Here is a 13875-nt window from a genome sequence, read left to right on the forward strand (position 1 = left end):
ATGGGAATAACCTAGAGAGCAATGGTAGCTTTCTTGTGTATGTTTGGGTGTGATGATTATGTGCATTTGTGTATTTTGACTGACATTCTTTAATGTCAGGGAAATGTGACTTGCTGCAATCCAAGTTGTTAGCTTGTGCAAAGTAAGTGTTAATTTTGCTCAGCCAATATATATATACATTACCTTGGTGGAAGTTCAGGACAGCATTATGTCTGTCCATGCTTCTATCCACAACCTAGGTAAAGCAGAATGTTAAAGGTCTAAAGGGTTCTAAATGATACTCCATACTAAAACTTTATTCTTTCTAGTGAAAGATAAAGCAGTTCTTTCAAAAAAGGGATATGTTATTTTATTTGGAAAGTTGTTGATATTATACATAAATAATAGAAAGGTCTTATTAATTATGATGTTGTAGTAAAAACAGTAGGAAGTGACATATCTTTGAAGTAAATGCTGCTATCTTTAATGGATATCTTAAAATGAGCATTTATCAGCTGGTCTGTTATGGAAATGCAACACGCTACCATAAAGATTTGTTTCACATTGCTCCAACCAAGGTGCTTTTCATTCTGTAATACAGTTTTGATAATTTCATTGCCCTCAAAAGTACCTGTGATCCCATGAGATGAAATTGGTTACATTACTGATCAGAACTATGATTATATTTGAAACGATCAGTTTAGGAAAAAAATTTAAAGAAGAAAATATTTGTAACTGTTGCTGTCAGCATTTCTTTTCAACTTGTGAACATTTTTGTTCACAGTGCAGTGACATTGTGAACATTGCATGCTTCATCTGAATGAGAGTCTCAATGATGAATGCTGTACATCCAAGCTAGATCCCAGAAAGGATATGCTTAATGATAAAAAACTTAAACCTGTTAAAAACTCTCTTAAATGGTAGAGCAAAATCTCAGATGACATCATGTCTCCAGCTATGGCTTTAGTAGAGAAAGGAGCTTTTTTGACACTGACAATTGCATCTAGGGGTGATTTCTAGCAAGACATAAGTTATCAGTCAAGAATTTCCATAACTCCCAATTCAAATGACAGTCAGACTTTTATGATAAAATAGGTATTCAATATTTTCAACTTCTTTTAATAAAAAAATACTTCAATGAAATTAATTTATTTTAAAAATTGATATGTTAATAATAATTTGTACATAAATTTAAACTGAAACGAAATGAAGTTTGTCTTTGGTGCACTTTGCTAAAAGAAATTTCCTGGCACCTTAATTGTCTTATCTATATTTCATGTTTTCTATAAATATTTTTTGTTCTACTCTATACCAAATCAACAATATTCCCACTCTTTTTACATCAGATATTGTCTTGTCACAATTCAACAGAACTAAGCTAACATGGTCAGTTTGCCACATGATACACACTCAACGTTTTATCTAGTGGTTACTAACTTCCTACTGTAAAATGACATTAGACCTCTTAGATAACCCTTACACCCCATTGTGACAATAAATTATTAGTTGGACTCTGCTCCTATTGTGATGAATGCATGCAACCACTTAGTTTTATAACTCTAGGGAAAATTGATGTATGAACTTAAAATGAGTAAATTCAACAAATAATTACAAACTTACATCAGTGTACATGTTGTATATAATTGAGACTAACCTTGTGCTTTATTAAGACAAGCTCTTATTATGCAGTTGAATCTCTTTTTGTGACCTCCTTTTCAACATACATCCCTTGGACAATCAAATGAGAAACACTGATCCCATCCCTTGCAGTCAGTAGTTGTTGTGAGTCTAGCCCATACATCAGTTGAATAGGTTGTGATGAGATGTACTGTGAAATTTCCCTCTACAAAATTTTGCACCATTACAAAATTATTATTTCCAAGAAAATTTAGAAGTATTCTTCCAATGGTGAGGGCTCCATGTTTCATCTTGTTAAGGCAAGGATAACATCATGGCAGAATTTAAATTAATACATGTACTAACCTCTTAATGTTTTTTCACCTAATTTTAATGCCAGGATGCCTCCAAATTTTCCTAGAACTTGTTTTGTAATCATATTTGGCTGAAGTCCTTCATTTGCCATCCGGTGCTTAATCCAAGTGATCTTAATATATTCAATAAAAGAGTGAACATAAACCATGCTTTGACCACTATTTGTAGATTTGGCTATAAATATATCTTTTAACTCATTGGTTTTACCATTTAAAAAAGAATAATTAAGGAATGGAATGTCACAGGGAGTTCACTTTGACAACCCGAACCAAAATTGCAAGCTTATTTTTAAAATTGTTGCAAGCTTGCAATATAACCTTGTGCAAGCTCAGATTTGAAACCGTGCAAGCTTACTAATTATGAGCTTGCTAATTACAAGCTTACCAATTATTCTATACATGGTTACATACCTCCATCTTTCTAGCTCTTGATGTGCGAAAAGTATGAGTAATATCAGATATTAATATGAAGTTGTTAATATATGCTGTACATTAATTAGCATGAGATCTTAAGTCACAATGAAAGAAAAGAATATAGTCATCAGATCATTTAATAATATATAATCAGATACAAATAAGAGCATATTAATGGGATCTGTGTGAGGAAACTCTTTATACTTTTGTTCTATATGGCTATGGAAATGTTTTAATAATTTACTTTATATAGAAAACCAAATGGGCGATGGATGGTGTCAAAAGGTTAGGTTTCTTCTCTCTGTCAAAATTATAAACTATAGAGAAAAACAAGAATGTTTGCCATTTGAATTACTCTTTACCACCTCTTCTAAAAAAAATACTGCCTTTGTTTCTGGTGTGATTCAGGTATCATCCACTGAACAGCAACATGTACTATGTAACCAAGAAAAAAACTGAGCATTTACCTCTTTGGCAAAAGCATTTCATTTTTATTTCAAGATTAAAAAAATCACTCAACATGTCTAAGAAACATCAGTGTTATTCAAGGTCATCCTTTAATTAGCTCCTAAAATTTAGTTTTACCATTCATTTTGAAAGAGCTACGACACATGTCAAATGAATGGTACTTCAGAGCTTTAAACACAAAAGATGCAATGAAACTGATTAGATACCTAAAGGCATTTTGAAATAAAAGAACTCATCTTCTTTGAAAATGAAAGAATTAAATGTAATAACCTCTGAACAATTGTTTAATTTGATATGCTAGAGGAAAAAATACCCTAAGAATAACGGAAATGAGATTAACAAGCGTGCATGTAATTTTATAAACTCGTGACCCTATTGTCGATAACTGACAGCATTGCATTGATTACAGCAGTTTGGCAAGAATATCAATAAATACTAGTGATCTGCAGAGTTGTCATCTCAGTCACTGGGTGAAATAACATTACAAAGTCATTTTTTGACTTATTTAAATCACAAAATTGAAAGTGTACGCTAAATGCAAATCTGCATTCCCAAAAACTTGCAAAATACAACACACTCTTGAGTTTACTCACCAACATGATAACTCTGTGATTTCAGATTATCTCTTGGGTAATAAGATTGGTTACACATATATTGGTTCTGCAGACAATGAAATTTCTCGAATGAATGAGCTAAATTGTGATGGTTCAACTTTGAAAATACACATAATTTTGAACACAAGGCTACAATGGTTGTTTTGTGTTCTTGTAGCTCAAGGTTGTGTATATATTTAGAATTTGTAGACCAGTCTCTTGACCGTAAAAGGGGGAAGTAACCACCTTTAATGCCTAAATACCAAATTAAGTATCTGTTGTGGAAAACATTTCATTTTGCATGCTTTTATTATTTGATTTCTTTTTAAAAAAAGCAAAATTCACAAAGCTCGATCATGTATATAATGTTGGCAGAATGAGATGGATCTCACTGTATATATTTTAAGAAAGCTTATTTAGTGTGTAAATAACTGCCACATTTTTTTTCCCCTCCTGGCAGCAGATTGTCATTGAAACAAATATACGACAATTCTATCAAAAATTTAATGCCAGAAGTTAAAATTTACAAGATTTGCCGAGACAATATTTGACAGTGCATTCACTGTTGGTAAATAGCATGTACAAGTAATTGACATCAGATATCTTGCTTTATTAAGTTACTCTGTAACTAACTTTGCTGTCAGCAATTACTATCTATTTTACAAGATTTTACTAAATGGAATTTTTTATCCAGTCTTCCATTCACTGACAAAATGACTGCATAGCTAATTGAGTGTACAATCACTTAAAGAATTTCCTTTATGCATAAAACTCTTTTGTTTCTCTACCATGTATAAAATTTTTTAAAAATTTAAAAATTGCAGAAAAGACATTTGTAGAAAAAGTAACATTTTATATTTTGCTAAGGTCAAGAAATAATTCAATTTATTTTGAAATATATTAATAGTTGTAGGTTCACATATGCCAATGCCCAAGAGAGGCTTAAGTGTAATTATTACTAATATAAATGGCAAAAAGAGCATGATCTGAGCATTAAAATGCAGTCTATATATTACATGGCATCACTACAGAAAACTATGAAAAAGGTACATATTTATTTAAAGTACATTTATAATTGCTTTCTGGATCTAAAGTTAAGATGTTTGTCATAATTCGGCTAAATCCATGTGGATTAGTAGTTAGTAGAAGAGTATAGACATAAAAGAAATCGATAACTTATTCATGCATAACACTTACTTTAACTAGTCTACAGTAACTTTCACGAATAGTAAAGACCACAAATGATGACTCTTGTAGTATCCTCGACCTGCCATGGTTCATCACTTAATGATAATCCGGTGCAACATTTTTTAAGTTTAACAAAACCCCACTCCTCTAACATTTTTCAGTCATATAACATCCGTCAGTCACATATATCCCATTTGTTAGTGATATCTGGCACCATTTATTTTCAATTTAGACTGGTCTGCTACTTATGAAGTATCAAAATAGAATGAAACTATGACAAGCAGTTTCATGTTCAAGAATCCCATCATATTTCTTGGAATTGTTTCATTTAAAATTAATGCAAAAGTTACCAAATTTACAAATGTGGTGAATTTTTTAGATGTTTTTCAGTGTTATTAAATAAAAAAGATTTCCATTATCTTTAAATATTTCTGTGAATAAGTTCTTTCTGTATAGTTGTCCATTATGTTCATTTTTTTCCTTACATGTTATAAGAAGTGCATGTTATGGTAACCAAGTGTTTGTGTTGCCTTTGCCATGACAAAAATATCTGTCTTGGGTTTCCCACTGCAAAAGAGTCCAGTAAAATAACGTGAACAGCAGCCCTGACTTGAAGATCTGACACTTGTTCCAAGGCTACACACTTGAGGCAAAAATGCCATTAGTTAAACTAGACATTTCTATTGTACTTTCTCTTTTTGAATTGTAGTACATATTTAAATTGTTTCTCTTTTTGAATTGTAGTACATATTTAAATTGTATTCCATTACATATTTCTTCATCAGTACTTGAGCGCATTTGTCGCAAGAAAAATGGCACACAAACCATGGACGGGCATGTAGTTAGGTTGGTCTAGTTTTAAATATCAGCGACTATTCTAAAAATAGGTCACGCGAGAAAGGAGAGAATTGCCTCTCTTGTATTATATAGTACAAATATGACAAGTAAATTGTAAACAACCATACGAGCCCCTGTGATGATTAATAAATGTAAACACGAGACGAGCCTCAAAGTGTAATCTTTATTCTGTCTCGATCTGAAGTTGAAAAACTTTTTTGAACGGGTACCAGGTTGTTTATTTTATTACCTGGATTATTATTAACAGGCATCTTTACTAGATAGACATCATGCGCCAATGTCACCACATTCCAAGCAAGAAGAATGTATCATCGAAAGTCTGTCAGCACAGGCAAATAGTTCTCAGAGAATTGTCTCTACCCTGCTCTGTAACAGAGTGCCTTTGCATACTGCGGGGAAAGTCTTTGACAACTTTTGACCAGACTCAACAACTAACTTCCTTTTACATTCTCCAGAGAGCATGGTCTGCATATGCATTAAAGCTTCCATTGGGTTGGCTTCTTGTGTGTGCCTTCCAGCCAGTCTGACTTCTACCACAAGTTCTACATGAAGTCAGAACTTTAACTGCTCTTATCTTTCTCACAACCCTTGTGTTCTCAGCCTTCATGCTTGGCTCATCTCAAAAGATCTATTTGCCTAGCGAATTTGTTGGGAAATGTTCAAGTTGTATCATTCAGACCATCCAAGGCCAATGATGCCAGTAGGAGAATCTTCTGTGACTGAACAGTAGTATCCTAGCTGTCCATCTGAGTTCAGTCGCTGATTTCCTTTTGTTTCTTTTGGAAAAAAAGGAAATTATTATCCACTATAATCGGCTATTAGGCTACCATTTCTAAGTCACTTAAATTCTTTCAGGGCATGGTGAGTGCCTCTGATTTAAATCTTTGTGATCCTTTTTAGTATTTTGAGCTGCAAAGACCTGTCTTATACATAAATGAAAGCTGTCTAGTGTTTAGTGGTCTTTATTGAAAAATCATAATAAACCTCTGAGTGAGGCTTCCTTCCAGAACTTTGCTTGCACGACTTTCATTTCTTAGCTTCACTACCTATGGAAATCCCCAGTCTCAGTTGAATCTGTGCTAGAGATGATCAGGATAGGTTTTATGCTGCATTTTAATAGCAGTATTATGCAAACTTGCCATAACATGTTATGTATTTACCTTTTTTTGTGTTGGAGAAATCAGAGAATACGCACATGCAAAATAATAACAAAATCAATCATAGTAATTCATAACAGTTTAATAATTCCATATGGATACACTGAAATCCATGAGAGTGCTTCAACTATAGAATAAAAATGTCCATATGGATATTTCTTTAAAAGTACATATGGATTCCATATCCAATCCATGTGGAAAATTTTGTATGGGCTTTGAATAATGCAAATACTTACTCATTGCTATTGCTAAATGCCTACCCACTACACTGATGTCCTGGCATTATTAGTGTCTATGAAAATAGATGACTTTTCTGCAAATGGGCATGTGAAGTACACAAGTAATGCATCCTAGTGACAATTCTCCATGGTATGGGTGGATGTATTCAGATCAAAGTTACAGATGAGTGGGTTTTTTTTGTCATGAGATTAATGTACACAGTAACAGTGTGTAAGTATTACATAATTAAAAATAGTTTTACCTTTCACACCCCATCCCACCCCAAAACTTATGTGAAGGTCATCTCGTGTGATCACTAAGGTACTTATGTGGTATATGAAATTACAGTCAAACATTAACTAAGACTAATCCGATTTATCAGTTTTAAGCTTTAATTCATGAGAGTTCAAGTTATCACTGTTATTCTGATATCATATCTAAAATTAACTTTTTCTAGATTATCACTGTTCTGAACATACCTAAAATTACTTTTTCAAGTAATTAAAGTTGTTCTGAGCGTGTCTAAAATTACCCTTTTCTAGATTGTCACCATTCTTAACATATCTAAAATTACTTTTGCTAAGTTATCATTGTTGTTCTGAGCGTGTTTAAAATCAACTTTTGCCAGGTTTTGAACATGTTTTTGAAAAAGGGTGGAAACAAGGACACTAGAAATGTGTTACCAGTTGTGGAAACAAGGAGGTTTGAAATGTATTGCTAATTTATATTGCCTTTTCAAATTTATATGGTGAATTCAGTTTAACAAGATTTTACAGTACCAAAAAGAGGTGTTTTGAAGTTCTTTTTATTAATAAACCTTTTTTTAAATTAATTTTGACCGAAAGATTTAAAGTTAAATTTTTCAGTTTATCAAAATGTTAATACTTTTTTGTGTTTAATGTCAATAGACTGAGACAAAATCACTTTTTTTTACAGTATGCTTCTGAGGAGTGTAATTTCATCATCATCACTGGTCCCAATATGGTGAGCAATCAAATTTATTTCGAGTTGCATTGTCGGTAACAGTTTGTTACCCAATACTTGTTGGCCAACTATAGGTAACTGTGCAGGTTGACTCTTATCCACCTGTAGTTTAAGTGTTTGATGAGGTATATGAATACACTTTCTTGGAATTCTCGTTCTTTTATGTTCTCATGAGTGTATTCAGAGCAAAATTTAAAACATTTACTTTATGAAGATGATGCCCTATGTATGTGTGTGTATGCTGTAACACTGTGAAATTACAGGTGAATTTCTCTGTTATTAGATGGGACAGTGTTCAGGTTCATATGATATAATGAACAGAATGAATGCCTGTAATTCTACTGAATGCATACCATATATTTGTTCTCTTCTGCGTTCATTTCCAAAGAGATTTGAGGAATTTTTTTGCAAATATTTATTCTTTGTAAAGATGATACTGTGTGTGTGTGTTAGAAAATAAACCTACTGTCATGCATAAAGTAAAAAATATTACCCTAGACTTTAGCAGGTCATATTTTGATACCTTCCTTCTGTCTATCCATATATTACTAAACCTCTGGCTGGAAATATATTTTTTAACCAAATTCTGATGCAGTTCATGCAGGAGGACAGATAATACATGTTATGGGTTTGGGTTTAGGATGGCTGAGCATCATGGTCTGGCAAGTGGGTATAGTTTGCAATACAACATTGTATGGGGATTTGCCATTCACTGGACATGGCAGTAACTGTACTTTATATGATGGAATGAGGGGCATCTTGCTATGAAGAAAGTTTCTGGACTGAGTGCACTAAAATATTGACTCAGGTGCTAAACCAGGGTCTCCAACTCAAACCACCTTGAGGACCACATGAGGGCATATTTGATAGCCCATGGGCTGCACCACCTTTGTTATCTCTCATGACACCTTGTGATGCCAATCATTTTGCGGTCCACAGGATACAGCATGCAGCCCACAGACAGCATGTTTGAGACCTCTTTGCTAAACCCATGTTTGCCTGCCTTCTTAGTGTTCAGGAGAGCTAATGTTTTACCCTGTTGTTGTAGTTAGCAGTGGCAGAATGGCATAAGAAATGTACACCTTTTATATTGAAGTCATTAATTCAGATACTATTGCATCTACAATCCTGAATGTTGAGTGGTGTAGCGGGCTTGATAATTAGTACACCACAATTATTAAAGTCGGTCACAGTCATGAAAATAGTTCTATGCTTGGGTCCTGAAGAGTAGTAGACCACTAAATTAGGTCCCTATGACTTACTGTTTTTCATGTGTATGTATGCTTTTAACTTTTAGGTACGTCTCTTTTACCATGATACAAAATTAGGTCACTATGCCCTTTATACATTTTATTGACTACACCTTTAATGTATTGGTGTGTTTTTAATCCTGCTGCTTGTCTGTTGGATTTTGTGCTTTGACCCCAGAGTCATTGTTGGAGGGAGGGTGGAGTACTCTGTTCGTGTATATAAAGGGGTGATAGGATAAACAGTTATTAGGATTGAGGATGAGCCATTGCAGTTGCTTTAGTTTTTTTTCTCCTAAATCATTAGAGTCTCAACATCATTGAATGTTACTATGAATTTAGAACTATTAGAGATAATAAAGATTCATACTTTCATTTAAAAAATTCTTTTTTTTTTTGGTTGCAATATATAAAATCAGAACATACATTATGATACTTTGTTCAACCAGATTACAGGTATAACTGCTGCATTACAAAGCTTAGTTGAAAGATTTCAAAATGCAAAAGAGGTATATGCTTTATTTCTGCATGTAATTATTATTCAGAATTTAATTGCAGAGTGGAAAGTCAACTTACCTTCGCCAGATCGCCCTACTACAGATAATGGCACAACTGGGATCTTATGTTCCAGCACAGTATGCTTCATTTCGGACAGCCGATCAGATCTTTTCAAGGATTGGAAGTGATGACAGTATTGAAACCAATTGTTCCTCATTCATGCTAGAGGTGAATTTTAAGTTCATATATGCCAAGAAAGGTTTGAAGTCAGTGTTGGATTTATTTATCAATTTCTCAGCATCCTGGCATGCAGATCTGTCAGATTTCTACTAACAAGACTAATCTGTCATCAGATATGACTGCCATCACGAAATAGAAAAACCTTCCAATGACTTCACAACAATCACCAAGCAGAATCTGAACACCATGGCAATATGGTCTTTCACACTGAGACAAATATCTCTTATCTGCCATCAAATATGGCAACCAGAACTAAACAAAGCAATCGTTAAGTAAATAAAAAAGCACAGAACAGAATTTGACCAAACTTTCAGGAAGCATCCTCAAATAAAGGCCCTAGGCCTTTCAGATTTTTACAAATGATGCCAAAACTAAAAACCTTTGAATCAAATGACTTCTTCTAAACAAACTTCAGAAGAAAATGACTTATTAATGAAAAGCATTTTTTAATATGTATTTAAAACATTTAACGGTATATCAGTACAATCCTGGCTATGCAATGTCAATTTACTTTTGGTATTAATAGAAGACATAATAATATAAAATAAAGTTAAAATAAAAAAAATGATCAAATCTTAAAAATAAAGATCCATTTGTTTTGTATGAACCACACTTAAAAAAAAATACAGATATTTTTTTAGCTGGAACATCATTACAGGATACATCCGAGGACAAGAAAGTTTTGTCTTCCAAAATACACAAGGACATATAGGACATTTTCTCATTTCCACGTCCACAAGGGATGGGGATGGACATTTTGATATGAAGTCTTTCACATTTTGTGTAAGTGATGTGAATCCATCATCAAGTATTACCACCTATAAAAAAATGGAATATGTTGCAAACAACTTTACAAGTAAAAGTAAGCTGAACAAAATTTGACTATATTTGACTGAAAACATTCTGTCATGAAAACCTTTCAGGTTTGCACAATAAACAAAATAGAAAAACCTAAATGTCAGAAAGCAATAAAATGCACTGGGCCAGATTTCTTGGACAACTGCACTTTAATTTGGACTGCTCCAGTGGCCTAAATGGTTAGAGTATCTGTCTCAGATGCTGGAGATTGCAGGTTCTAACCCCATCTGAGTCATATCAGAGACCTAAAAATGGTACTAGTACCTGCCTTGCTTGGAGCTTAGCATTGCATGTGTAGTGTAGGACTGGTCTGCTTGGTGTCAGAATATTGTGAATTGTTGGAATATGATGCCAGTGTTTGTGGCATAATGCCCCAGTACTAGACATCACTGTAAAGTGCCACACTGTAGACATCATGATGATATGACTTAGATTGTTAAAGCTACGTTAAAATGAAAACAATCCACTTGATTTTGGCTTTCAGGCCTATCAGGTGAGTGATCTGATGCCCACTTTGGTCTCTTGTTTGCCTCATAAAGAGAAATAATGTTCATGGCTTATACAGTGATAATTTTAAATCCCAATTTCATAACTTAAACTATCACTTTAAACAGCAGTATATTTTGAATCAAATGGTATACACTAAAAAATACCAATTAAACATTATAAAATATTTAGCATTTCTTTAGTTTGAGGCAGCAGATTTGTTGCTGTATCTTTGATTTACCAAATAATGTTAACCTCTCAAAGAGCTTAGGTTGCTATAGGTTACTATGATAAACAAGTGATACATCATGGTACAAATCATCTCTTCCTACTTGTGCAGGATGAAATACAAAATAAATTTGTGTACTTTTAATAGCAATCAGCCTATAACCTCCAAAGAGTGATAACTTACTATTGATTATGCTACAGATGCATTGAATTTGTCTCAGTTCCTCTATCTTCATGTGTGAATTTTAATTGAAAATCTCGTACACTAAATGTAATGCAGATATAAGTAACCACTAAATTTACACAAAAGTTGCTCAGCGACATGAAAATATTATGTTGAAACTTTTTCATTGCACATTGAACTGTAAAAAAAAAATTGATACTGTATTCAGAATACAAAAGTAATGAATGGCAAACATGATGACTAACTTACCCAAAATTTCTCCTAGTGTGGACTGAGAAATATGACTGCTTTATGAAAAGTATACATACACCTTGAGATGACTTTTCAATAAATCCCACAACCAAATTTGACAGAATTCTGACATCAAGACCTTTCCATTCTGTTCGAATAATGCAGATTGGCCATCAAATATATCCACAAGAACTAAAAATGAAAAACTTAAATAACTTCTCAAGAAATGACCATAACAGAGCTTGACCAGATTTAACAGAGAGCACCCTTGGATTTAGATCATTCAAGTTTGTCTAAATCATACAGATCTGTTATCAAATATAGCGACTAAAATTTGAAACAAAATATAACCTTTAAACTATAATTGTAACATAAGTACCAAAAAAAATCACAGCCCACAGGGTTCCCATGCTACAGGGAAATCAGGAAAAAGTCGGGGGAAAAATGATAATTCTTTCCCGACTGAAAGTCCTTAAATTTTGAAAATATTTATGAAAGTCAAGAAAACCCTGGGAATTTTCTGCCACCACTTGAAGCTTGAAACAATTATGTAATTGAGTCATAATTGAACTGATCGTGAGTTAAATTTATCAAGATCTGACCAGAATGTTTGGAGGTTGCAGTATGGATCATTTGAGTGCTTGATATAAACCTATTTGTTGAGTTCCTAGCTTACACAGTGTGAAAGTGACTCGTGACCCCCACCCCCTTTGACGCACCCTGCCTGAGGATACAATTTCTGTAAAAAAAATTTGCTCAGTAGGTTCTGCAGTCTGCTCAGTTGCCTTTGCTCGGCACTCACTAGTGCACATGCCTTAGAGGGAACGTTGGTTGTAGTGGTGGGGGCTATCACTTGATTTATCAATCAACAAAAAATTAACTTCTTTTATTATTTTTTCACAAACGTTCATATTTGCAGGATTGTAATTAAAGATTTTCCCATGTTACCACTTTATTACAAAGTAATTTTCAGTTAAAATCTTCAAAACCATTGAATGAAAGATTGTGAAGTCAGTCACAGGTTGAATTGTTTAACCTAATCAAGTTAGCTGAACTTGGAGATATTTACCCAGAATGACCAAGAGATAACCATGAATTTGGTTATTGAAACGGATGTCCTTAGTATTAAAGGTTATTTTAATATATTTCACAATACTGATGATTTTTGTTGTTGTTGTTCAAATGGCATAAATTTGGATCTTTTAAGGGGCCATTAAAGTCTCACATTGTTCCAAAACCTTTTCGTGTGACCTCTTGGAGAAAGATAGGGATATTCCACTAAAAAAAAATCTAAAGTACATATCAGAATTGGAAGGCAGCTTTCGGTTAGACCTGCAGCCATCAGACTGCGCCTTGGATGTGGGAGGTTGCAGTTTTGAACCCCGACCAAGTCACACCAAAGATTTATGTAAAAAATGGTACTAGCAGCTGCTTTGCTTGGCTCTCAGCATCTGGAGTTAGTGTTAGGGCTGGTAGTCCTGTTGTCAGGATAATGTGGCTGGGTGGGACATGATGCCTGTGTCTGTGGCATGATGCCTCAATGATAGACATCACTGTAAACTGTCACGCTGCAGACATTGTAGCGATATGACTGCAGAACGTTTAAATCTATGTTTTAAATCCAAATCAATCACAATCTAAACCATGAGACTGAGGAGATAATTTTCCCTTGATACCCATTGCGCAAATTAATACTTTCTGTGGGAGAGCATCAGCTAATAATTTAATGTTTTATCAAGCCTTGTAATAAGTTTTTAGTTTGGTTAAAAATTTATCATTAGATGCAGAAAACTAAATAATTAGTTCATAATATCTAAAATTGAACTGCTTATGTATGCATGTGCCTTTCCAGTGTAATTTTCAATATTTATACACAACCTTTAAAACATTCTATAGTTATTTATTTCTTGAAATTCAATTTTGTCTTAAATATTTGTCATTATGAGAAATGAGCTTCATATTTTCAGGGTTCATAAGGTCATAAGGTATGAAAATCAATTACACCCCTTCGATTTGCTATGACAGTTCATGCACATAAATTTTCAAGCTTCA

General features: G+C 33.6%; 1 protein-coding gene across 1 annotated transcript in view; it reads left to right on the top strand.

Annotated features, from left to right (window-relative positions):
• Nucleotides 1-13875, top strand: part of LOC149803388 (mutS protein homolog 4-like) — a 182656-nt gene that overhangs the window by 137961 nt on the left and 30820 nt on the right. The window contains exons 19-20 of the mRNA XM_089953095.1: nt 7804-7851; nt 9657-9824. Coding sequence (XP_089809221.1) covers nt 7804-7851; nt 9657-9824 — 216 coding nt within the window. The remainder of the gene's footprint in view (nt 1-7803; nt 7852-9656; nt 9825-13875) is intronic.

Source organism: Sinohyriopsis cumingii, chromosome 3 (assembly GCF_028554795.1).
Source record: "Sinohyriopsis cumingii isolate HCF-2022 chromosome 3, ASM2855479v2, whole genome shotgun sequence".
In the NCBI taxonomy this organism is placed as follows: Eukaryota; Metazoa; Mollusca; class Bivalvia; order Unionida; family Unionidae; genus Sinohyriopsis; species Sinohyriopsis cumingii.